The 26,636-nt window shown below is 30.5% G+C and overlaps 3 protein-coding genes across 6 annotated transcripts; 1 reads left to right on the forward strand and 2 right to left on the reverse strand.

Moving 5' to 3' along the window:
• Positions 1-8,324: 8,324 nt before the first annotated feature.
• On the forward strand, positions 8,325-12,867 carry LOC114188333 (putative receptor-like protein kinase At2g42960). The gene is made up of 8 exons (XM_028076927.2): positions 8,325-8,896; positions 9,368-10,103; positions 10,214-10,318; positions 10,499-10,621; positions 11,135-11,305; positions 11,390-11,519; positions 11,608-11,817; positions 12,270-12,867. Exons 2-8 carry the CDS (start codon positions 9,439-9,441, stop codon positions 12,396-12,398), a joined length of 1,533 nt encoding a protein of 510 aa, XP_027932728.1. The 5' UTR covers positions 8,325-8,896; positions 9,368-9,438; the 3' UTR covers positions 12,399-12,867.
• Positions 12,868-13,585: 718 nt separating this feature from the next.
• LOC114187167 (uncharacterized) lies at positions 13,586-16,345 on the reverse strand. 2 transcript variants are annotated; one of them, XM_028075323.2, is made up of 2 exons: positions 14,786-16,345; positions 13,586-13,940 (listed from the first exon to the last, which is right to left on the reverse strand). In XM_028075323.2, the coding sequence occupies exons 1-2, from the start codon at positions 15,816-15,818 to the stop codon at positions 13,933-13,935; spliced, it is 1,041 nt and encodes a 346-aa protein (XP_027931124.1). In that variant the 5' UTR covers positions 15,819-16,345; the 3' UTR covers positions 13,586-13,932. The 2 variants fall into 2 exon arrangements, with proteins under 2 accessions (XP_027931124.1, XP_027931123.1); XM_028075322.2 differs by lacking the exon at positions 13,586-13,940 and having other exon boundaries at positions 14,485-16,344.
• A 6,527-nt stretch (positions 16,346-22,872) lies between these two features.
• LOC114186870 (uncharacterized) lies at positions 22,873-26,183 on the reverse strand. Of its 3 annotated transcripts, XM_028074916.2 has the most exons (3): positions 24,849-26,182; positions 24,666-24,737; positions 22,873-23,307 (listed from the first exon to the last, which is right to left on the reverse strand). In XM_028074916.2, exons 1-2 carry the CDS (start codon positions 25,857-25,859, stop codon positions 24,675-24,677), a joined length of 1,074 nt encoding a protein of 357 aa, XP_027930717.1. In that variant the 5' UTR covers positions 25,860-26,182; the 3' UTR covers positions 22,873-23,307; positions 24,666-24,674. The 3 variants fall into 3 exon arrangements, with proteins under 3 accessions (XP_027930717.1, XP_027930714.1, XP_027930715.1); XM_028074913.2 differs by having other exon boundaries at positions 24,666-26,183; XM_028074914.2 differs by lacking the exon at positions 24,666-24,737 and having other exon boundaries at positions 24,849-26,181.
• Positions 26,184-26,636: the final 453 nt, after the last annotated feature.

A 26,636-nucleotide genomic window follows, 5' to 3' on the forward strand; every position in this document is an offset into this window, starting at 1 on the left:
TTGTAGAAATATTTTTAAACAAGTTTTTTTTTAGTTTTATTATTAAACAAAGTTAAACCCCAAACTTAATTTCAAAAATTCACAATTTTGTCATCATATATAAAGGCATCAAGTGTATCATATTATACAAACTTAGTGAGGATTAAAAATCAAATAACTTATCACATATAAATTTAGGAACTAAATTTAAAGTTCAAAACAAAACGAAAGTCTAATGTTTTGTATAGAATTTAAAGTTAATTTAAAATATTTATAGAAATATTTAATAAAATCGTTAATTTTAGTAAGAATATCACCATAAGATTTATAAAAAAGTAAATTTAGTGTCAATTTAAGAAAGGACAATATTACTTCATTTTTTCAAAAATTGAGACTAAATTGAAACTAAAAATAAATATAGGGACCAAATTGAGTTATTTTGACACGTAACACAAATATAAAGTGACATGTGTAAAAAATTAAAAATTTTAAAAAAATTCAAAAAAAGATTCAAAAATTCAAAAAAACCAGAAATTTACACATGATGTTGACTTTAACACCGTTTGGTCAAACTAACGGTAAGGACCAAATTGAATAATTTTAAAGAAAATGAGGACCAAATTGAGACAACGAAAAACGTGATGACCAAACTGAAATTTATTGACAAATACAGGGACCAAAAGAGTAATTTAACCAAATATTAAATACAATGGTTTACTAGTTTATATAAAAATTATGGGATTACGTTTTTTGTTTTTATTTTTGTTCAAAAATATCAAGTTAGTCCTCCAATTACTTTTAGTCTCAATTTTTGAAAAAATGATACAATTTGGTCTTTTTTTTTGTAAAATTTCTTGAATCGAATTAAGATTTTTTCATCAACATTGAAGTTGTAAATAAGGATGGTTTCCTTTTTTGGTGTACTTGACATAATCTTAGTGTCAATTTTGATGAAAAATCCTTGCCGCTTCAAGAAATTTAACAAAAATAATCAAATTACATCAATTTTTAAAAAATAGAGACCAAATTGAGACTAAAAAATTAGAGGATCAACTTGACATTTTTGGACGAAAAAATATATCAAAAGAGTAATTCAACCAAATTTTAGCACCTCCAAAATATTAGTCGAAGATTCACCACTGGAGGCAAAACTATTCTTCCTTTGAAATTGATACAACTTGAGTTATATGTGTGATGAATACTTGAAATGATATTGTAGTCCCTAGGTTTGTAATATTAAACATGAAACTCATTAAGGAAAAGATATATCCAATGTTTCATTGATGATTTGATAACAAAGAGTAGATCGTAGAAGAAAATTTATGTATTAGACTGTTACAAAGTGAGTGTATAAATTATTCAAACATAAGAAAAGTTGATGATGAATTTTCTAATGTGCTTTTAAAGGTGATTAGTGTCAGAAATTTTATTTTTAATGTGGGCTTTACATATTATTTATAGCATTATATTATTTATTTACATTTAGTTAGACTCAATAGAAGTGATCTAATTTTAGTGGGTCCAGTGGTGAAATTGATATGGGCTTAAATAAGTGAAAACCAAATTTGGCCCGTTAGGGGTTAATGGGAACCTTAACGACATGTTTACAATCATAAGGATGATCATGGTCCCCAAGATGCCAAGTTAGAAAGATATATCTCCCCATCAATCTATCCTATTAAGAAATATGGTAATTTGGTCGAGAAAGATCATTGCACAAAAAAACTATTCCGCTACAACCTTTAGTCAAAACAAAGTGAAAATATATATCTTTTAGAACACAAAAGATATTATTTAGTCAAAACAAGATGGAAACATATATGTTTTAGAATACACAAGATATTATTGATAATTTGATATAATGATTGTTTTTTCTTTTATTGACAATTAATCAAGAAAGATTATTCCAAAATAAGTTGTGTACAAAATAAGATTGCATACAAAATCATAAAGTTTATTCCAAAAATTACATGTTGATAATGAGACATACTTTATATACATCTTCAAGGAAAAAATATATGAGATATTACATTGTTTCGTTAATATACAACTAAATATTTATGTCTTTTTAAATAAAAGTGATTCAAGTATAACTTGATAAATTTAATCTATATTAAAAATGAACATAATTATATATGTATTCATAAATTATATATATAGAGAGAGAAAGAGAGAGAGGGCCGACTTAAAGGTGAAGCAAGTCAAGCACTCGCTTTAGACATCAATTTTTCTTTTTACTACTAATATATTAATGAGTTAAAACCTTTATTTAGTAAATTGTTTACAAAAAAGACAATGATTGTAATCGTCATTCTAATATAATTAATCTGAATTCTATTTTCTTCTTTTATCTTTTTGTCTCTATGTGACTTCTCTTGTCTCTTTTTACTCTCTTATCTCCTAAGAGTAATTTTTTTATGATTTTGGCAGATTACATTCCTTGAATCCCACATTGTTCATGTATACCAATTTTTTCATCATCATCCATGGTTAGTCTATTTTTCTTTGTATTTGTGTTTTGGTTGTATTAGAATTAGAAATGCGATTCTTTTATCCAATTTTATTTTTGGGTATTTTTCAATTTACGAGTTTCAAGAGTTTTTTTGCATATATATCGATAAAAAACAATATTTTGCTACAAAACTATTAATTAGATCAAGATTTAGTCTTTTGGTTGATAATAGATTAGTTGAAGCATAATTCAAAGTTGGATTTTCTATAGAAAGATAATTCAAGTTTAGAAAGAAAAAAACTTACCATCAATTTGAGAAGAACAAATATTTTTTTAATTACTTTTACTAATGATTAATTTTAAAATAAACTCTACAAGTTTACGAAGAAGTTGAGACATAAGGAGAAAGGGACTTGAGACTTCAAGATACTATAAGTCTACCATCGAGTTTATTTTATTGACAACAAAAACCAGATTTTATTGTTTTAATTCATTCATTTTATATATTTATCTTTAGTAATGTTTTATATATTATAATTTTTTATTTTATATTAAAATATATAGATACGTCAATTAGAAAATTTGAATGAAGCTATTCAAAAATTAAAAAGAAGAGAAGAATTGAAACTTTAATTGCATCCTCAAAGAATGAAACTATGAATAGATTTATAAAAGTAGATAAGAAAAATGATTTGAAAAATGTAGGTGGCTTAACAATATCTTAAAAAAGATTAAATGAATTAACCTTATTATCGATTGAAATTTTTTTTTAATAAAATTAATTATGACAATTTATTAAATAATTTGTTCATAAAAAAACAAAAAAAATAAATTTAAAATAAAAGACCTCATGTTTTTAATTTTACTTTAGACCATCTCAAACTCTTGATATATATATATATATATATATATATATATAATCAATTATAGTTGTAATTTGTACAAATGATAAGTAATAGTTAGAACACTAAAGAATATTTTAATTTACATGGTAGTTTGGTGATGGGTCACCTATATGACTTTTATATTTATGATTTGTATATTAATTATGTATTAGTGGATATATGGGTTGTAGTTATTTATATTCAACTAGTGTAGTTTATTAAAGTTTGTATAAATAAATATTTTGAATATATAGTACATATTACAATTAAAAGTTAAAACAAATAAATATTTATAATGTATAACTTCTATTTTAAATTTATAATAATTAATTTATACTGTAATATAATGTTATTTTTAATTATTAATAATGTATTTTAAGTATTATTAAAAATGATCAAACAAAGAGACAAATAAGTATTAAAAAATTCTTAAAATACTCTATCTGAACGAAAATTCTTCAAAACACTGCGGATAAAAAATGACAATTACATATAACATTTTCATTTAAGATAAAATAAATTGATATCTAAATCTTTAATTAATATTTTTTAACCCAAACTTAAAATTCAACCTGGTTTAATAAGTACATTAATGCTAAAATAATAAAATAAATTATCCTTTTGTAAAATTAGTGTGGCCAACTAAGTCTTTGAATGAATTGCATTAAACCATAATTTAATTAGGCTTAAAATTTTGAAGCTTAGACTGACTTTGTAGCAAGTTAAACAATTTGACTAATTAGACTTGACTCATTTTCAAATTCCTAATTACAAATCTAAAAGCAAATCAATGTCACTCACCAAATTTCACCATTTTTGTTTTATTATGGCAGAAAATAGTTGCACCTAACCTTTGACATTAATACTGATTTAAGTGTTTTAATTTTATTTAGACATTGTGAGATGAAAATGAGGTAAAAGGCTCTTATCACCTTAAAGTGACAACATGAAATATCAATTAAATTTAAGAACCATTTACTCATTTTTTTAAGAGAATATCAACTTAATTGGTGAGTATATTTTTATGTAAATGTAATTCATTTTTTTTCCTCTACAATGAGTTTATCTTGTCTTTTAATTTTAGATCAGATACAAATCTTACTTACCATGTTCATTATTAATTTGATAAGTTTTTGTATAAATAAGATTGAATATATACTTCCTATCACATTTGTTTTGTTGTCTCGTAGCATTTGGGTAACTATTTTTAAATCCTTTAAGAAAAATAATAATTTGTAAATTAAAATTAGTTTATAAAAAATCGATTTTTTTAAATTAAGTAATTTTAATATTTATAAAAAATAGTTTTATAAATAAACTACTTTGAAAAATGTTAGGTACGAATCAATAAGAAACTAAAGGAGAATTTTTGTTACGGAACATGGAGAAATTCATTTGTTTTAATAATAAACATTTTTTTTAAGTTTTTAACTAGTTTAATTAGAACATTGACCAACTAATTTTAATTTGTAAGAGAAATTGACCTCTATTTTTATTTTTATTCTTATAAATTTTGATTAGATAAACTTGTCCAAACATGCATAAAGAAATTAAGCAGAATTCAATAATTTGTGTCGTTTGGGGACAAAATTAAGGTTTAAAGAAAGTTTTTATTAGTGTGATATGATCATAAAGATTATTAAGATATATTAATCTAAAAAGAGTGGCTAATTAATTTTGGAAAGAAAGAAAAGTTGCAATGGTTTTGTGTGGGTCACACTTTAATAAAAAGTTATGCTTAAAATGAAAGTTTGTGTTTCTTCCTCTATTGGTGGCTTTTTCAGCCTCCAAAGCCATGATTATACTCAGAAAAAAGCTTCAATTGTTTAATCCAATGTTGCAATTATTTGAGTAAGAAAAAATTAGGTTTAGTCAAACCACATTGACAAAATTACCCCTCTCAGACCATTGGAATTTAAAACTCTGATTTCACAGTCAAAACATTCTGGCACATTGTACTATTTTTTTTTATAATAAAAGAATAGCACCTAGTCCCTTTCTAATTATATATATATATATATATATATATATATATATATGTATATGTGTGTATTTATATGTTTGTGTGATTTTTCTATAAGATAGTATTTTCTCCAGTCCTTTGTTTTGGGATTTATATGAAATCATATAAAGTAATTATATGAACATTTTTTTTTCTGAAATAATAATAAAATTTAATGTAAAAAAGTCAAAGTAATAATTACAATATGAATTTAAGTTAACTTTAATTATTATGATAAATTAAATATGCGAAAAGAGACAAATATTCCTGTATATTTAATGCATAAATTAAAAACGTATTAAATATACATTAATTTCAAATCACATTAAAATTAATTAATATCTTTTATTTAAATATCATAAATATTTCTCAATAAAAACTCATGTTTTTGTTTCTTTAACGTGCACACATTATGTAAAAGGACAAAAAAATATTAATAAATGTTATCTATATGTTAAAAGCAGATATTACTTATTATAGTAGAATTTTAAAATTAAACATAATATGAAATACTGGCTTTTAAGTTAATTATAATTGTAAATTGTTGTAATATCTTCTTATTATACTTATAAATATGTATTGAAAATATTCTCTTAAAGCTGGATTTTCGATCATAATTTGATAGACATACAATAGGTAATGCATACTATACCTTAATTCCCATTTACTAACTAATTAATAAAAGTACATAAATGGACTTAATTACAATTAAGGGTCGTGATATTTTAAAATATTTATAAGACATAAATGGCAAAGACATTTTCTCAATAAAAAGCATATTCTTTGTCTTTGGTTTTAATAACTTTTAGTGTTAATGTTTTAATTGGTAACAAATTATTCTTCAATTAATGTATTATTACACAGCCCTACTAAATTCCAATAATTGAAACTAAAAACCACTTGTTTTAACAATAAAATTTCCATTAGAACAATGAAATCTGTGGGTACAAACTTAATTTGGAGTTGTGTTAAAAAATCGATTTCATAGACGCAGAAACTGATATTTATAATTTCTTTCGAAAGTGAAGTTTTTTATTTTAAATTGATTTTGAAATTAAACAAACTTAAATTTTGTGTTAAAAATTTATAATCACATCGGTATAATGCTAAACCAAACACACTTTAAATCAATTTTACTCTTTTAAATTTGAAATAACACAAAAAAACTATTTTACTACTTAATATTTAAAGGGTTAAATATGTTTTTGGTTCCTTAACTTTCAGTGAATTTTGGAATTAGTCCATTTTGAAACTTTGGACCAATTTAGTCCTCCATCTTTTGAAATGCGTGAATTTAGTCCTTTTAATCAAATTTTGTTAAGTTTATTTGACATTTCAAGCGCGTTTCATAATAGTATTTGACTTAACATTAAAGCAAAAATGTGTCAAACAGTATAAACAACTCAAATACAATTCTGAAATGCGTACGAAACATCCAATAAACCTACCAAAATTTGATTAAAAGGACTAAATCCACGTATTTCGAAAGATCAAGGACTAAATTGGTCCAAAATTTTAAAATGGACTAATTCCAAAATTTACTAAAAGTTAAGGGACCAAAAACATATTTAACCCATATTTAAATAACTATATGTCCAATCTCTAGACACTACATTTAAAAGAAAAAAAATTGTTTTACAAATTATTCTTAGTTTCTGAATAATAAACTAAATTTAAGAAAATGAAATATATTTCAAAGTTTGAAAAAAAAACATAATTAACTTTTATTTATTTATTTATTTATATTGCATGTGCAATTGAATCATCATGAACCTAGGTAATGGCTAAGCCTGCAAAGTTGCAGAGGCATCACATTGATGAGTATAAGGAAACAATCTAAAAATGTTCCCACTACTACAATTTGCGATCTGCAAGAACCAAAACAAAAGGTCAGAATATAAATTTTAATGCCAGCTACACTTTCAAAAAATGTCAAAATTTTCTGTGATCCCTTCACCATTATGTATCCAAAATCCAAATTCCACAGTCAATTGCATCACCATTATTGTGCAGGGACAGATATGGCATTAAGGTACTCAAATATTTTTCATCTATTCTCTTTCCATTCCTATTTCTTTATTAGATCATTTGTTTTCAGTATTTTTTAACTAATAAAGTAAACATTTATCAGTATTACTCAAAATAACACCAAGAGATTGATCCAATATTGTAAAAAATAGTTTCCTTTATGATAAAGTGTAAGCATTAAGTTTATTCATTTCTTTAGATAAGATGAAATGAAACTTTATAAAAAATAGTCTTTAAATCTTACTTTAGACACCAATATGCTATGAAACAATTCACTAATCCTTTCACATGTGTTTAAAAAGTACATGTTGAAAGATGTTACATTCTTAAAATAAGTTTAATACCTCAAAGAATTTATCTTTAATTTTAATAATATATATGTTTTCAATACTTAAATTTTGACATAAAATTTAAATTTATAATTTGAATCTTAAAATTTAAAAATTAATAGATATAATTATTTAAATTTAATTATCATAAATTTATTTTAGCGTGTTAAACAGATTTTATATTAATATTTTATGTTATTTATATTATTTGATACATTTAGATTTTAATGTTAGTTTGCAAACAAATTAATTAATTGGATTAAAGAATATATCAATTTATCTTTTAAATTTAAAGAAAAATATATCAAAATTTTGAATAAAAATTAATATATATATATATATATATATATAATGTGATGGGAAATAATAAAGAAAAAAGTATTGAAGGAGTGTTTGCAAAAAATGAGAAATCTGAAAATCAAACTCCTATCACCATAAAATTAAAGGGAAAATGTAAGCATTTTATTAAAAAAAAAAAAATTCTGTTCATACAAATAGGACAGTTTGGTAAGTATACCTCAGAAGAAGCTAGATTTGGTTTGGAGTTCAACCCTGTTGGATTGAGGTTGACTCTCTCTCTCTCATCAACCCACTTCTTATTTCTCTCTCCTTTTTTCTCTCTTAACTCTACTTTTTGTTAGCTTATTCAATACACTTTTTGCTTCCAGCTATAAATGCTTCACCTGTTTATTACATTTTTGCTTTCCCTTTACTGTTTCTCTCTCTCTCTCTCTCTCTTCTCTCTGGTTTCCTCCATTACAAACCAGGTTTCCTTTCCAGCTAGTTAGGTCCCGCTCTCATCCTGAAGCACAGTGCCCACCAACCGTTTTCCCCACCACCATTGCTTTTTCCTACACCAAAATCTAGTCATTTTCACTCTTTCTCTCTTTCTCCTTGCATTTTCTTTTTCTTCATAAAAATTATACTTTTGTCTGGCATTCCAATCAATTTTTTATTTTCTGTTATCTTGGTCTTGCCTTGGGTTTACTTGTGACCCACTTGAGGTCACAATCCACTATAGCTAACTGCATATCAGACTCTGCATCTTTTTGCAGCATCTGGGTTTTGCAGGGCTTGTTGTGTTTTTTTCTGGTATTGTTCTGCCATTGCTGCGCCTATCTATGCTCATTAGGTCTGTTTGGGTTCAGAGAGAAGGCCCTTTGTTGCCCCTGTGGGTGCTCGAGATAGAGGATCAAGGAGGGTGATATAGATCAACACAAAGGTGAGTGCTTTGTGTCTTTTAGAGCCACTTTTTTGTTTTTGTTTTTTTTTTGGGAAAAATTGGCATTTGGGTTTGCCTTTTGTTCGCTTTCATTATAAGTGATGCTTCACAAGTTTACTTTTTTAGTCTTGTTGGATATTTTGTTGCGATTAGAATTGCTTGAGATAGTGGAGAGCTCCTTATTTTCCTTATAAATTGTACGCTTTTCTGATTGGAGTGATGTGATCGCTAATGGGTTTCTGATTTGTTCAACTGTCGCAATAATTTTTCGTTCAGAATACCTGAATTCCCGCAAATGAGTTTATAAATGCTGCTGCCAGATTATGTTTGATTTTGATAAAGGTGGAATTAGTGATTAGATGAGTTGCTGTGCTGATTTTGTTCTTTTTGGTTTATGTGGATTCACTGCATGAACTTGAACATTGGCTGTGAATTAAAATGTTGAATACTTAACCATGTTCTTGTATTCAGGTGGGAATGTCTTGATTGTACTCTGAAAAGTTTGGTGGACATATTTGATTGACGACTTGTGGGATCCAACTATGTCAGCAAACAATTCTTTGCATGTGGAATTATCGAAGAAGACTTCGTTTCTGGGATTGAAATTATGGGTTTTGATTGGGATTGGTGTTGGCGCTTTTATAGTTCTGATTCTTTGTGCATTATCCGTATGGGTGATGTTCCGGAGAAAGTCTAGGAGATCTCTGGACAAGTTCTCTTTGTCACAAATACCGCGTGTCTCAAAAGACATCAGTGTTGACAAGGTTGGGGTGCAGAATTCTTATGATCAAGCAGAAAATGTAGCAATTCCTGTTCATGACAAAGCAAGTGAGAACAATTCTGACAAGTTCTTAGTTCATTTGCGCAAAAGCAAATCCAGCGATGCTGATAATATCAGTCAGTGCAGCTCAGTTTATCATCATGAGAGGGGATTTAGTTCAATGTCAGGGGAAGAAGGAAGCTCTGGCACTGTTAAGAAGCAATCTGCATTGGCATTTGGAGGTGTGGTAACTGCCTCTCCTCTAGTTGGCTTACCAGAAATTTCTCATCTTGGGTGGGGTCACTGGTTCACTCTAAGAGATCTGGAACTTGCAACTAATCGATTCTCTCCGGAGAATGTGATTGGTGAGGGTGGATATGGGGTTGTATACAGGGGAAGATTGATCAATGGATCCGAGGTGGCGGTTAAGAAAATTCTTAACAACTTGTAAGGACACGATGGTTTATCCTGTGACTTTCATCTATTGCTGCTATTTCTTGATTGAGCAAATGACCTTTGAACTTGCTCCATAATTGCATAATATGTTGAATTCACAGGGGACAAGCAGAGAAAGAGTTCAGGGTGGAAGTGGAAGCTATTGGCCATGTCAGACATAAAAATCTTGTGCGCTTACTTGGTTATTGCGTAGAAGGAGTTCACAGGTAAACTTGGTGTTCTTGATGTATGAAAATATCACAAATGCAAATATTCTCTTATATACTCGATCACATTACTAACTTTATTTTTGTGATGGCATTAGTCTTACTTTTTTGTTGAAAATTTGAACTGAAGCTCTTTTCTTTGTCTTTTTTTATTAAGTGTGGTTGCCATCTGATTTGCAGGTTACTGGTGTATGAATATGTGAACAATGGTAACTTAGAACAATGGCTACATGGGGCTATGAGCCAACAAGGAATACTTACCTGGGAAGCTCGGATGAAAGTTATAACTGGCACAGCCAAAGCGTAAGTTCTATTTGAAAACTTCAAACATAGGACATTATGAATTATTTCTGTTGACTTGTGTAAAATTGCAGTGGAAGTATTTTGTGATAACTGTTTTAAAATTCATATTTAGGGTGATCTCTAAATGGTTGGCCATGTTAAACTTTTTACACTGTTAGTGTATCAAAATTAAACACTCAGTTTTTAATGTGTACTAAAGATTGTCATTAATGTAAGTTGAGAGTGAATATTGATATTGCTACTTTGTAGGATATATAGTCACGTCTTTTGCAATTTATTTGCTCCATTAGGATTCTGGACAACACAGCTATGTGCTCTCTGCTAATCTGCTTCACTGGTCCATTGTTAAATCCTTGACATAGAGAACAAGGAACCTGTTGCCAAGATTATTATGTTTTCCATAGTTTTATGTTGGTGCTTGCTCCATTGGATACTTAACTTAATGATATAGCAGTTTCAACATTAGGCTTAGTTCCACTGATTAAGCCCCCTATTTCCTGTTACTGGTTGCAGACTGGCTTATTTACATGAAGCAATAGAACCGAAAGTCGTTCACCGGGATATCAAGTCTAGCAACATATTGATCGATACCGAGTTCAATGCAAAAGTTTCTGACTTTGGTTTGGCCAAACTTTTGGACTCAGGAGAAAGTCACATTACTACTAGAGTAATGGGAACATTTGGGTATGTTAAATGTTTTGGGATCCACTTTACAGATATTTTTAAAGGATTGCATGGATGGAAACTTACTCTTGTTTCCAATTTCAGCTATGTGGCACCAGAATATGCCAATACGGGTTTGTTAAATGAGAGGAGTGACATTTACAGCTTTGGTGTTCTCCTGCTAGAAGCAGTTACTGGAAGGGATCCTGTGGACTACTCACGTCCTGCTAATGAGGTATGAATCACTTAAGCAGTGCCTAATTTACTGCTTCTAACTTTCTTTTGCACGAGAAGTGATAATATTTTGATTATCCTCATTACAGGTGAATCTTGTTGAATGGCTCAAGATGATGGTGGGGACAAGAAGGGCTGAGGAAGTTGTGGATTCAAGGCTTGAAGTGAAACCATCAACACGCGCTTTAAAGCGTTCTCTTCTGGTTGCACTTAAGTGTGTTGATCCTGAAGCAGAAAAGAGGCCTAAAATGAGTCAGGTTGTGAGAATGCTTGAAGCCGATGAATATCCATTCCGAGAGGTTTGTTCTCTTTATTGTCTTACCCTCTCATATTTAACTTTTGCTACAGAATCTGAATTTTTATCACAATTTGGAACTTTGGATGTTTGTTTTGCTCCTTGCTACCTGACACATCATTCGGAGTACACACGAACTCAATAGCCTTTTTGCAATTCAATTGTGTTAAGCTTCTTCTCTGAGTGGAATTATCTATTGAACTTGACATTTTTGAATGACTAGTAATCAATAACATGTTCCCAAATTTATTCTCAGAATTCATCTGTCCGTATGCATGTCCCTTTCATGATTAGTTACCGGTTACTAAATGTTGAATGCCATGGATCCTCTCTGGTTTGTGTATGTGCATGTTTGAATTGAATGTATGAGGTCCTGGATATTACATGAACTCTTCATCAGTCACTTCTATTGGATTTGTTAATTTAAGCCAAACATCTATTGTAAATCACTTCCAGGATCGAAGAAATAGAAAGAGCCGCACAATCAGCATGGAAATTGAGTCTCTGAAGGATATTTCTGGTCCATCTGGTGCTGAAAAGGTGAAGGGTTCTGAAAGCCATGCACCAGAAACAACTCAAGGGTAGGATTGACAGCCACACTTGACTTAACCAGCATGTACAATCGGCATTGTTTTGATTTCTGTAACCAATCAAATACCATATATGTTCAAAGCTTGTCTTGAGATTTTTCTTTTGCCGCAAATCCGAGCAGAAAATGAGTTCTGAGAAGAGAATCAAGTCGGAGATAGCTCATTTGAACAATGAAGCATTTTCTTGTTCAAGATGGTTATTGAAGAATATATGATACACAAATTTTTTAGGAGGATGAAGTCAGGGTGAGTGAACCAGTTCATGTTGTACATGTACAGATGTCATCTGAACCACTCTCTCTTCCTTACATGACTGCTAATTTGCAGCCATTTTTGTCTGCTTGAGAGTTCAGATGATGAAAACTGACTTGGCTTCACTGTAGTTGCCATTTTGCTTTAAGTTAATCATTATGTATAAACTCCAAAAAGCATTATATGAAGTGATAATATCTCTTTCTTTTGAAGTAGTCATGAATCGTGTACACGTGTTTACTATTTATCTGTGTTTCTATCACATTTCAAACTGTTGTACATATAGAGGAATTAATGTTCTCTGATTCAATTTGCCACCTATACAAATGATTATTGATCAACCAGAAAATGGATTAACTGCACCGAATGACACCAGCAGATATATGCTTATATTATTGGCCTGTTAAAACACTTCTTTGTTTTAATGTTTTTGATTTCGACTAAGCATGTGATCTCTACCAGAATTAGAGTTTCACTCGTATAATTTATACAAATTTTTACTACGCAAATGATTGGAAGTACTTAAAAACTTCTGTTATTTTGTTCTTTGTGTAGATAGTAGATAAAAGTCATTTATGAGCAGATTGAGGGAGTTTTCATTGTTGAACAGTGGAATCTTGTTGAAATGATTGGTGTCAATAAACAAACTAGTAAGCTTTTTGCCACCTTTTTTCCCCTCATCCACTCATACTCCACTTGTTGTCCTTATATGTTAGTGATATTGAAGTGACGTGTTCTTATCAGTTCACCAAGTACTTTCTGTGTGGTAGGAAACGAATTCAAATTTTCTGAGTACCAAACTTCAGTCACAAAATCTTGTTCTTACATACATTCGACACTCACCTGTCAAGTTAAGAAAATCTCCGGAACTTACTTTAAATCAACAGAACCATTCCAATTACTATCAACATAACTTTCAAGATTTCCATTTCCATTACAGTACCAAATACTAAAATTAATAATTCCTTTTAAATGTCTCAACACTCTTTTATCTATATGAAAATGTGTCAAACTTGATGAGAAAACATGGACTCTGGTATAGTAGCAGTCAAGTGAAACAAACAGCCAACTAACTTTCATACTGAGTTACATCAGTTTTCCCATCACCATCATTCTCGAAAACTTTTCATTTACTATAAAAGGAGTTTAAACAAGATTACAACTCTCCAATATGAACTTTTTTTTTTCAACTTTGTGTTCTTCCTGGCGAGAAAGATTCCTTCTTCAGGGTAATGCATTTCCATTCCCAAAAATACCTCACTCCAAGATTGATCATTTCAAAAACCTGCAACATGCTCAATTAAAAATAGTAAACATAATTGTAAATATTTAAGTTTTGACTATGATACTCCTCGTTTTTCTTTGTAACTTGATTAATCTAAAATGTTTTAATTTAAACTAATGAGGCAAAAAGGTCTTAATGAGTGCCCTAGTCACACAACAACTTCATGCCTATCATACTTAACTATTTAAAACAACATTACGTTACCAGCATTTCTACATATATAAATCATAAAACATGCCATAATCAACATATTGTATGTAAATCATGGCATCAAAATATGAAATTAGCCAAATTGAGCTCAAAATCTCAAGGATTGCTGAGACATTTAAAAGTTCTAAACTATATGTATCCATGACTTCACATAACGGTATGCGATATGCACTACCAAGATATAGTGACAATTTCAAGTTCAATGGAATCAAAAGCTAGGGCTTTTAAGACAACTAAACAGAAATCATTTAATAAAAAACTGTAAAAGTACCACAACTAAATGCAATTTGATTTGATTGAAATTGTAAAACAGATTCACAATCAAGAAATTAAATTGAATATCACAAAGTATGTATATTTATATAGTTAATTTTAAAATCAGGATGCGGTAATTATGACCAAACTCAGTCACTTCAGCATTGAAACAGAGGAGTCAAAAGTTAGGACAACAGCCTTCAAAGACTACATTCAAAAAAATTTCAAAGACTACATAACATCATCATGATGAATTAATCCTTTGTAGACATCTGGTAATAAAGGCAAATGTTCCTGGAAACCAATGACAAATTTCTTCAAAAATATTTCCTCGGTAGAGCCCATATAGGAACCAAAACTCAAATTACTCTTAAGCAAACCTTTTGATTTCAAAATTTTAATTACTGAGAGTCTAGGGATAATCCTCTTCTCCAAGCTGTAGGCCAGAACAGGAGGATATGCAGCAATATCTAATGATGACAAACCCATATCCTTCACTAGGAAAGTCATTTTTTTGTTAACTGTCTCCTCCGACAACTTCATAAAATTGGGAAACTTCAGAAACGCTTGAAGAGCCAATTCGCAGTTCCAGCCCCACCTCTCATACATCTGAATTCTCGATTCCCATCCCCCTTTACTTATCGCTAAAAGCACATCAATAGCCATGACAAAAGTTGTTTTCTTAGGATCAAACCCTAATTTCTTAATTCTCTCGACAACTTCCACAAATCTTGAATGCTTCACCATTGCTGAAGAGGTGGCGTTGACCATCATCAGAGAGATTGAACCCTGAGGAACCCCAGACTGCCTCAGGATCTCGATGTTTGGAACCAAGCATTTCTTTAGGTCACAATTTGTGAAACCAAGTGGGACATTTCTCAAAACACTAACAACCTTCCGATCATCACGAACTATACTCCTGATAATCTCGTATCGTGGCACAAGGCATTTTTCCAGACTCCTCTGCAAGATGACAGGGTCTTCAAGCGCAATCCTATGGATGATACTGTTGGAAACACCAATAGAGTTGAAGAACTTGAGTTTGGGCAAGAGGGTCTTCTCCGCACTGGCTGCAAGCAACCTGGGATTCTTCTCGACGACTTTTGCAACCTGAGTTTTGGAGAATCCATAGTTCTTGAGAGTGTCAAGAACAGCATTTGGACCATCTGGGGTTTTCAAATTCACCCTCTTGGAGAGTTTCCTGGCCAATTCCAGGGACAACCCACACGAGTTGCTGAGGTAAGACACTGTAAAGGTGTCACCTTTGTGGCTGTCCCCACCAGAAGTGAATGTGTTGAACATAAAAAGAGAAGCATCGTGTTTGTGTTGCAGCAGAGAACCCCATTGGAATTGGGTGCTTCTGCAGTTTGTGAAGGACGCAAATAGTCTAGTAACGAGAATACGAGGCACCATTTACTTACTCAGATTTCGATTTTCCACCAATGTACGCTTTTGAACGTTTCAACCTTCAATGCAAACCCTTAAGCTGACTTCGGAACAGGGTGGTTGAACCTCCAACGGGGCCAATGAAGATAATGAACTTGATTATGGAGACAAACAATTCGGATTTCGATTATTCCCGGGAGGACATTGCTTCCTGCACCTCCATGTATTCTTCCTGCACCTCCATGATTTTTAAAAATTCAGTTGTACCCTTGTCGAAAGAGGGGTGGCGACGGGGTCGAGATGCATGATGGTGGGAAGGACGACGAAGTGGCAGAGGAAATGGATGGGTTGAAGTTATTGTATTAAGAAGTAGGAATCCGGTTCTCCATGGCCTTCCATTTTCAAGGATATGCGCACACAAATGGAGATGTAAGAGATGAGGTGAAATGGAGGTAATGTATGGGTTTGAAGGGATGAAATGAGATTGAATGAAGGAAAGGGATGGGTTGAATGGATGAAGAGGACCGAAATCCATTTATGCCTTTAGAATTCACTTAAGAAAATTTTCAATTAGATCTTGTTCTTCTAGAAATTTTTATGGACTGCTTCAACCATTTGATCCCGTTAATTGATATGCTAACTCAACTTTTATTCATTTAATTTGTTTTTGCCACCTTTTTTCCCTCATTCACTCAAATGTTTCTTTTAGTTATCTTGATCAAGCATTAAGAGGCATGCATTATGTTAGAAAGGCACATTAGAATGTTTACGTTGGACAAAAATAAAAGGGATGAATCGATTTGTTAATAAAAAATTTACTTTTAAAAGTTTTTCTCCTTTTTAATATTAAAATTCAATTAAAAAACTTTTTTTATCTAACAACAAATAATTGAAGAAAGTACAGAAATGGGAGATTGATACAAGATATTTTATACCGATTTGGATCAAAAGACTTATAATTACTAGAATAAACCCAACTTACAATTACATAAGAAAGAGTTTAAGGTTTAAAAAACATTTTTTTTAAGACACAAGACATGAAAGACACATTCTTTGATTCACTCAAGAAATAACCATCTCCTTTGAGACAAATAAAGAATGAACAACTTTCCTAGCAATAATAGCAATACTCGATCTCCGAAGAACCCATTTGGTGAAAGTTATTGATCTATCCATACTATTTTTTTTAAAGTCCCTTTTCACAAACACATAGAGTTTCTCTAGCAGTCATAACTCTAAACCTCTAAATGAAAAAGTTATTTTGAAATAGGTTTATCCAAACATATATAAATTTTTTCTTTTGAAAATTAGGTCAAGAACATGAAGAGTTTAATCACAAATGCCCCTAATAATCAATTATTTCAAGAGATAATAAATTATCACAAAATCTTTTTTAAAAACATTCTCTCACTATGATAATCCATTATCAGGAGTGGATAATTGATTATTACATTATCATTTCTAAAAATCTTAAATTCATTTGGATAATCAATTATCATTAGTGCTAATCAATTGTCCGAGAGCTTTTGTGAAAAATAAAAATCTTCCTAAGTTGATCTTTGTGCATCTTGCTTTTTGACTCTCTATGTTAAGTACTACACACAAATTTTCGCTAATATGAAACTTATTACAAAGGCCTAATATAAAATACAATTCTTCCAATATTTATTGTCATCACATGAAATCTTTGGACTTGCTTTTATCATCATCAAAATTTTCTCTAGAAGAATGATCACCTTTATCTTTTACTTTTACGATCAAAATTTGTTTTCAAAGCCTTTTAATAATAACCTGTAAATACATAGCTTCACAAACTTGTCTCCCTCTTTTTGATAATAAACAAAAAATGAATTCATGAGATAGCTCCCCGTAAATCAAATAACATCATAAAATTGAAATCCCCCTCAATTTGACAACCCATATAATACAAAATAATAAGAAAATATTTTATTTGATTTAGAATTCATCACTCATATCATCTTCTTCATCACCAAAATAACTATCAAATTTCTCTTCCAGTGGTGTCTAAATTCCTTAGTAAATTACACACTTCTTCATGCCTAGAACCTTAAACAGTGTGAATTTCTTCTATACTCCTACACATATTAGCAATATTTTCTTTCATGGAGGAGAAAGACCCAACAATAGTACTGGAAGAACCAACAACAAGAGTAGCCTCCGGCCTTTCTTGATCATCCTCAAACTCTTCAATTGACACATCTCTTTTGGGAATGTAACTATCTTCATAAGGAATAAATCTCATTTATTTGAGAACACTTTTTCCAATTTTGTTGGAGTCAAGATTGTGTTGAACAAGTTCTGCAATAGTACGCATACCTGTGTATTCACAGATTCTTGAAATAAGAAGTGAATAGGAAAAGGATATGCATGATACCTTTTTGCTTTAAGCATTGTATGATATGATTTAGCAATCCATAAATAATTAAAAGATCTGCTTCAGTTCACTGAACATGATTTGAGGCTCTTGGACATAAAATCCAGATAATTAAGTAATGAATAAGTCTCTCATCTATTTTTAATCCACCCGCCAAGAGTTGTTTTCCAACTTTCTATTGAGGAATCTTTAGGAATGATCGAAATGTTAGTTGCCTGTTAAAACCTTCAACTTCTGTGAGCACATTCACAACATCTTCAGGAATGGGAAGCTTTGCAACGTTTTCCAAAATATCACTGTCAAGAATGATGTATATGCCCTTGACTTTGGTGAAGGCCACACCATATCTATATTTGTAATTGGAATAAAACACCCTTACCAAGTCAAGATAGTAGGTACCTTGCATTTCCACAAAGAATTTGAGCCCTTGATTTGTCATCAATTAAGGAAAGTTGAATCCAGATGCACTGAACTATTCAAATTTGATAAACTTGGGTGCAATCCATTTTTTTGTCTTCCTAAAAAGAAATGAACTCAATCCTTCTTTCTTCATAAAAAGATCCATACTTCAATGGAGACAGTTCTTGTATCTTGTTGATTAACCATGTGAGAACTTCTTCTTTTTTCTAGTAGGAAACTTCCTTCTTGAAGATTCTACGGTTTTGGATACAAAGGTTGTCACGAAAACAAGATTTAAAAGGTGAGAGATAGAAAGGATAATAGTCGTGAAGAGGGAGACAAGAAATGTTAAAGGTTTCAAAAAGAGGGAAACTCTAAAGATGAAGAAGCTTGAGATAATAATCGATTTCTGAGATTTCTTTTATAGCCTAGTGCTCCAACGGTTAGAATTTGAATGATTAATGTGAAACTAGTCGTTGCCAACAACTATATTTTGTAGTTTGTAACTCTGTAACTCGTGATAATCGTTTATTAATTTTTGTTTCATATCAAAGACTAGAAATTTCCAAAAATGGTGATAATCGATTATCAGCTTAGGATAATCGATTATTCCAGAGCTAAAGTTTAAAATTTTTGCTATGTTGCGATAATTGATTATCGATAATTAATTATCTCAACGGAGTTTTTTTTGTAAATCACTAAAATGCATGAATTTAACCATTTAAGACACATTCAATATTCCTAAATCCCTTCTAAGTTCATAAAATATGTCTTTAGTTAGGGTTTAGTAAAAATATCAGCTAAGGGATGCTTAGTGTCTACATATTCAATTATGCAATTTCTTTATTTATGTGATCTCTTAAAAAATAATGTCTAATCTCAATATGCTTAGTTTTGGAATGAATTATTGGATTTTTAGTGAGATTTGTTGCACTAATATTATTACATTTTAGTGGAATATGATTAAGAAATATATCAAAATCTTCTAACTGTTGCTCCATCTATAAAATTTATGCACAAAAATTTCCTACAACAATATATTCAGCCTTAGTGATTGACAAAACTAAATAGGCTTGTTTCTTAGAATGCTAAGATACTAAAGAACATCCTAATAAATGACATGTTCCACTAGTGTTTTTCGTATCAATCTTATATCCCCCATAATCAACATTAGAATAATCTATTAAGCTAGGGGAGGCCCATGAAGGATGCCATAAGCCAAAGGAGACAATTCCCTTAAGATATTTCAAAATTCTTTTAATTGCTACAAGATGGGTTTCTCTAGGACTAGATTGAAACCTAGCACATACATAGGGATGACAATGGGTCGAGTCAGGCACGAATAATGCCTACCCGCAATCCGACCTGCAACAAAAGAATTCACCCGCTACCCGCCTATTTACCCGTCGGGTACCCATTTAAGAAATACCTACGGGGTTTTAAAACCTGCAGATACCTATGGATACTCGCGAATATTTAAAAAAAGATATTTTATATTTTTTAAAATAAAATTACAAAAAATATAAAATAAAATAAAATATTAATTTAATTTAAATTTAATCTTATGAAATATAAAATAAATTTTAATTTTAATTAAATTTTACTTAATAAAACATAAATTTAAGTTTAATTTTTTCTAGGTAACGAGTACGACGGGTACAAATAGTATGATATCCACACCCAACCCATTTATAAATGGGTATTAAAATACTCGGTACCCGCAAGTAACAAATACTTGTGGATATTAACTATCTGTCACAGATTTTATCCACAAATACTCGCGAACACATGTATTTTGTAGACATATGCATATGCTTTGCATAATATCTGGCCTACTAGTAGTGAGATACAATAAGGATCTTATCATGCCTCTAAGCATAGTTTGATTAACATCCGTACCTCTCTCTTCCTTATCCAAGTAGCATGATGTTGCCATAGGAGTGGCTACTTCCTTAGCTGTATCCATACCAAATTTCTTTAAAACTTCCTTATAGTACTTGGATTGTGATATAGGTTCAATCTTCCTTTTGCTTAATTTGCAATCCAAGAAAGAATGTCAATTCTCCCATCATTGACATTTCAAATTCTCACTGCCAGTGGCGGAACTTGACCAAAAATTTTAGGGGGGCCAAATTATATTTGTTATATATAATTTTTTTTAATTAAAAAAATTAATTTTTTACATCATTTTTTATTCAAAATAAGTACTCATGACAATATAATCCAAACAACATAACAATAATATATGTGAAAGAGTAACATAAAGTTTATCATCAACAATAATATATAAAAACAAAAACAAAAGTTACTTTTAGTCAAAATGGTTATCCAACTTTTAAAACCTATAAAAAAACATTCAAAAAGTTAAAACATGTTAATGACAATCAACTTATTGCAAATTAGAATTCAATGAAAATAAACTCAATTACATGTAAGAATGAAAACATCTGAGTCAAGTCCTTCCCTTGATTTTTTACTAAAAAGATAGCACGGTAAGCCATACGTAGCATCTCTTAATGGCAATCATCTTTACCAGACAACGGATAATTTTCTATATGCATTTGATATGGACCCCATTTTAGATAAGCCCTTCGTACCTCATCAATTTCATTTGGTGGGTATTGTTAGATTTGAAGACGCTTCCTCGGATCACGTTCTAAAGTATTTTCAAATTCATTATATGTAACTTTAGGAACCTTAGAGAGTTGTTTTTTGTTTTCTTCAATATTTGGATTATCATGAAGTTTCTCAATTTTAGATGACGTAAATGCGTTTTTTTCATCTTCATCACAAGTCTTCCTCTTGAAAAAAGAATAAATTCTTTTACTCTTTATCATAATTTTTCTAATATAAAATTGTCAATTCTTTTACAAAAAAATAAAATTATGAACACCCTAAATTAAATCTTAAAAGCAAGACTCGATATTTTAAGAAAACTAATAACTTCTAAATGATTAGCTTCTCTTACCTTTCCTTTACACAACTTCAAAGCCTAAAATAGTTCTATCTACACAAAGAATAGTTTGATCAACAATTAAAGCATGATTTTATGATCTCTAACAGATAGAGATATGCCTAGAACATAGAAAAGCCACATACAAGAGAAAAACAAATTGCTTTAAAAAAAAGAAGGGAAAAAAATGAACTTACTCAAAAGAAGAAATTGTTCCGTCCAAAATATTTATTAACTGTTCAATTTTGTCGTAATGCAATTTGATTTTGAAAATAATAAGGAAACGATGGTGAAAATTGAGATGAAAATAAAATGAGAGAAAAAGATGGAAGCACAGAAGAGAAAAACTAAATAAAAAAATATAAGAAATTATAATAGAAAAAAAGCATGATTTTTAAATTTAAGAAAAATAATTCAAATTAAATTAATATAAATAAGGTAATAATATATAAATAAAGTAATAATATATAAATATATATTTTTAAAATATATAAAAAATAAAATAAAATAAAAATCAATTAATATAAATAAAATAATAATATATAAATATTATTTTTTAAATAAATAAAAAAAAGGAAAAAAAAAATGGTTGGAGGTGCCACAGCTCTCCTCTGTCCTAACCTTATTCCACCCCTGCTCCCTGCATAATATTTGCAAATCCTTCACAAAAATAGTTATCATTTGATCCAAAATTATATCATCCACATACACTTGAATAATTAAAATATGTTCACCTATTTCTTAATGAATAAAGTTAAATCAACCTTTCCTCCAATAAAATCATTTTATAATAGAAATGTACTAAGTCTTTCATACCAAAATATATCTAGGAGCTTGTGTTAATCCATATAGTGTTTTTTCAATCTATAGATGTGATTTGTAATCCTCAAAACTAGGAAGTTGTTCTTCATACACATTTGTCTTGATAAACCCACTAAGAAAAACATTCTTAACATCCATTTGATACATTTTAAATTTCATTCTTGAAGCATAAGTAAAAAGTAAGCATATAACCTCTAACCTCGTAACCAGAACATATGTCTCATCATAATCTATACATTATTCTTAACTATATTCTTTTGCAACAATCCTAACTTTATTTTTGGTTATGTTTTCATTTTCATCCAACTTGTTTCTAAACATCCACCTTGTTCAAATGATTAAATACATAACACGAAACTGCATTTTGTCCTTAGTCAATCTAATTGCTTGGTATGTTGGTGATATTACACTGACATGTTCTTATCAGTTCACCAAGTATTCAAATTTTCTAAGTACCAGAAGATCAATCACAAAATCTTGTTCTTACATCCATTCCACACTCAACTGTCAAGTTAAGAGAATTCCCAGCAGTCTTCTTTAGATCAATAGAACCATTCCAATCACTATCGACAGAACTTCCAAGATTTCCATTTCCATTACAGTACCAAATACTCTAAAACTAATAATTCCTTTTAAATGTCTCAACACTCTTTTATCTATACCAAAGTGTCAAACTTGACGAGTACATGAACTCTGGTATAGTAGCAGTCAAGTGAAACAAACAGCCAACTAACTTTCATACTGAGTTACATTAGTTTTCCCATCACCATCATTCTCGAAAACTTTTCATTTACTACAAAAGGAGTACAAACAGGATTACAACTCTCCAATATGAACATTTTCTTTTCAACTCTGTGTTCTTCCTGGCGAGAAAGATTCCTTCTTCAGGGTAATGCATTTCCATTCCCAAAATACCTCATCACTCCAATACCGATAATTTCAGAAACCTGCAACATGCTCAATTAAAAATAGTATACATAATCGTAAATATTTAAGTTTTGTCTATGATACTCCTCGTTTTTCTGTGACTTGTTTAATCTCAAATGTTTTAATTTAAACTAATGAAGCAAAAAAGGTCTTAATGGGTGCCCTAGTCACAACACAACATCAAGCCTATCATATTTAACTATTTATAACATTACGTTACCAGCATTTCTTCATATATAAATCATAAAACATGCCATAATCAACATATTGTATAAACCATGGCATCAAAATATGAAATTAGCAAAATTGAGCTCAAAATCTCAAGGAGTAATCCCCTTGCATATGCATGCCATTAGTCGGAAAAATAGATACGGTCTTAATCAAGTCTGAAATTTCATCAACATTTACACAAAATTTGTTGAGATTATAACACTCAAACATCAACCAATCCAATCATGTCCTGGTCTTAGTCAAGTCGACAAGAGCTCAATCAAAAATCGCATTGAAGAGAAAATACGAAAAAGAATGACATAAATTAGAAGATATAAAGAATTTCAGATTCTTAACTTCTAAGTAGAATTTGAAATTCTCTAATCTTGAGTATCCCAATTACTCATAATATTCTAAAATTTCAATTTCTTTACTAACAAATATGATGTTATAAAAAAATTTAAATTCTCTAAAAAATGAATCAACCTCCTAAATTTCTTTATCCAAACACATTATTAAGAAAACAAAGTTGTACCCTAAAAATCTGCTATATCTTTTGGCTGTAAGGACAATGTTCAATTCAATGCGAGAAAGCACAAAACCTAGTCTTTCCTAACAATATTCAATGCTACTCAACCCATGAGAACATCATTATTAGATATCTTCATTAAAGAAACAATACTTTGACTACTAACATCATTTTGTAATTTGCCATAACTTATAATCCTTAAAAGCAAAGATAAACAGAAGATGAGAAAAGTTCAAAACTATATGAATCCATGACTTCATATAACGGTATGCAATATGCACTAACAAGATATAGTGACAATTTCAAGTTCAATGGAATCAAAAGCTAGGGCTTTTAAGACAACTAAACAGAAATCATTTATTAAAAGAACTGTAAAAGTACCACAACTAAATGCAATTTGATTTGATTGAAATTGAAAAACAGATTCACAATCAAGAAATTAAATTGAATATCACAAAGTATGTAGATTTATATATTTGATTATAAAATCTATATGCTGTAAATATGACCAAAACCCTACAGTTAAGTGAAAATAAATTCACAATAATATCGACTCAAAAAGCAAAAGCAGACAGAGCATAAGTTCACTCCAGCGTTGAAATAGAGGAGTCAAAAGTTAGGAAAACAGCCTGCATAAACCTTCAAAGATTACTTAACATCATCATGATGAATTAATCCGTTGTAGACATCTGGTAATAAAGGCAAATGTTCCTGGAAATCAATGACAAATTTCTTCAAAAAGATTTCCTCGGTAAAGCCCATATAGGAACTGAAACTCATATTGCTCTTAAGCAAATTTTTTGATTTCAAAATTTTAATTACCGAGAATCTAGGGATAATCCTCTTCTCCAAGTTGTAGGCCAGAACAGGAGGACATGCAGCAATATCTAATGATGACAAACCCATATCCTTCACTAGGAAAGTCATTTTCTTCGTAATGGTTTCCTCCGACAACTTCATAAAATTCGGAAACTTCACAAACGCTTGAAGAGTCATTTCCCAGTTCCAGCCCCACTTCTCATAAATCTCAAATCTGGATTCCCATGCCCCTTTACGCATCGTTAAAAGCACTTGGATAGCCATGACAAAAGTTGTTTTCTTATGATCAAACCCAAATTTCTTAACTCTCTCGACAACTTCCACAAATCTTGAATGCTTCACCATTGCTGCAGAGGGGAAGTTGACCATCAGCAGAGAGATTGAGCCCTGAGGCACACCATACTGCCTCAGGATCCCGATGTTAGGTACCAAGTCATTCAATAGGTCACAATATGTGAAACCAAGTGGGGCATTTTTCAAAACTCTAACAACTTCCAGATCATCACGAACTACACTCCTGATAATCTCGTACCGTGGCACAAGGCATTTTCCCAGGCTCCTTAGCAAGATTAAGGGGTTTTCATGCGCTATCTTATGGATGACAGTGTTGGAAACACCAATAGAGTTGAAGAACTTGAGTTTGGGCAAGAGGGTCTTCTCCACACTTGCTACAAGCAACCTGGGATTTTTCTCAACAAGTTTTGCAACCTGATACTTGGAGAATCCATAGTTCTTGAGAGTGTCAAGAACAGCATTTGGACCATTTGGGGTTTTCAAATTCACCCTCTTGGAGAGTTTCCTGGCCAATTCCAGGGACAACCCACACGAGTTGCTGAGGTAAGACACAGTAAAGGTGTCACCTTTGTGGCTGTCCTCAGCAGAAGTGAATGTGTTGAACATAAAAAGAGAAGCATGGTGTTTGTGTTGCTGCAGAGAACCCAATTGGAATTGGGTGCTTCTGCAGTGTGTGAAGGACGCAAATACTCTAGTTATAATGAGAATACGAGGCACCATTTACTTACTCAGATTTCAATGTTCTACTAATGTATTCTTTTGAACGCTGCAACCTTCGATGCAAACTCTTAAGCTGACTTCAGAGCAGGGTGGTCGAAGCTCCAATGGGGGCAATGAAGATAATGAACTTGATCATGGGGACAAACAAATGGGCTTTTGATTGAAGAATGCGTAGTTTTAAAATTGAGAGGAATGAACGAGAATTGCTCGGCGTAATTTGGTGCTATGTAGCGGCTAGTTTTCTAGGTAGAATTGTTATGCCATGGGGTTTGGCATGAACTTTTTTCGTATTAAACCAAAGAAAATTGGGATCGAAATATTCCGTTTTTTATCAATTTAAACTAAACCCCCTTTTTTCTTTTTTTCATAGTGAGAATTTGGGACCAAAGTTTTGAACTTTTTTACGGCAAACTAGTCGGATTTCGACTATTCCCGGGACTGGCTCGATTTTTTTATTTATTTATTTTAAAAGGTTTTAAACAATTGAACTAAAAATTTTATAATTGTAAAATTAAATATTTTAGATGCGATTTTTTAAATGATTATTGATTAAAATTCCAATTTAAAAGATAATTTACTTAAGTTATTTTCAATACCAAATTTATTAGTATATTATTATTAATGGGATAATTATTTTTAATCTAATAAATACTAACAAAAATTAAAATTATTACTCTTAGCTTAAGAATTTGATTAGTATTATTAATAAATTGTACTGTGAATTATTTATGGATAATTTTTTATTTAAGTTAAGTTAGTTGGTCAATTACCCAAATT

The sequence above is a fragment of the Vigna unguiculata genome, chromosome 6 (assembly GCF_037176805.1).
Source record: "Vigna unguiculata cultivar grain cowpea cultivar isolate G323 ecotype 2 chromosome 6, ASM3717680v1, whole genome shotgun sequence".
In the NCBI taxonomy this organism is placed as follows: Eukaryota; Viridiplantae; Streptophyta; class Magnoliopsida; order Fabales; family Fabaceae; genus Vigna; species Vigna unguiculata.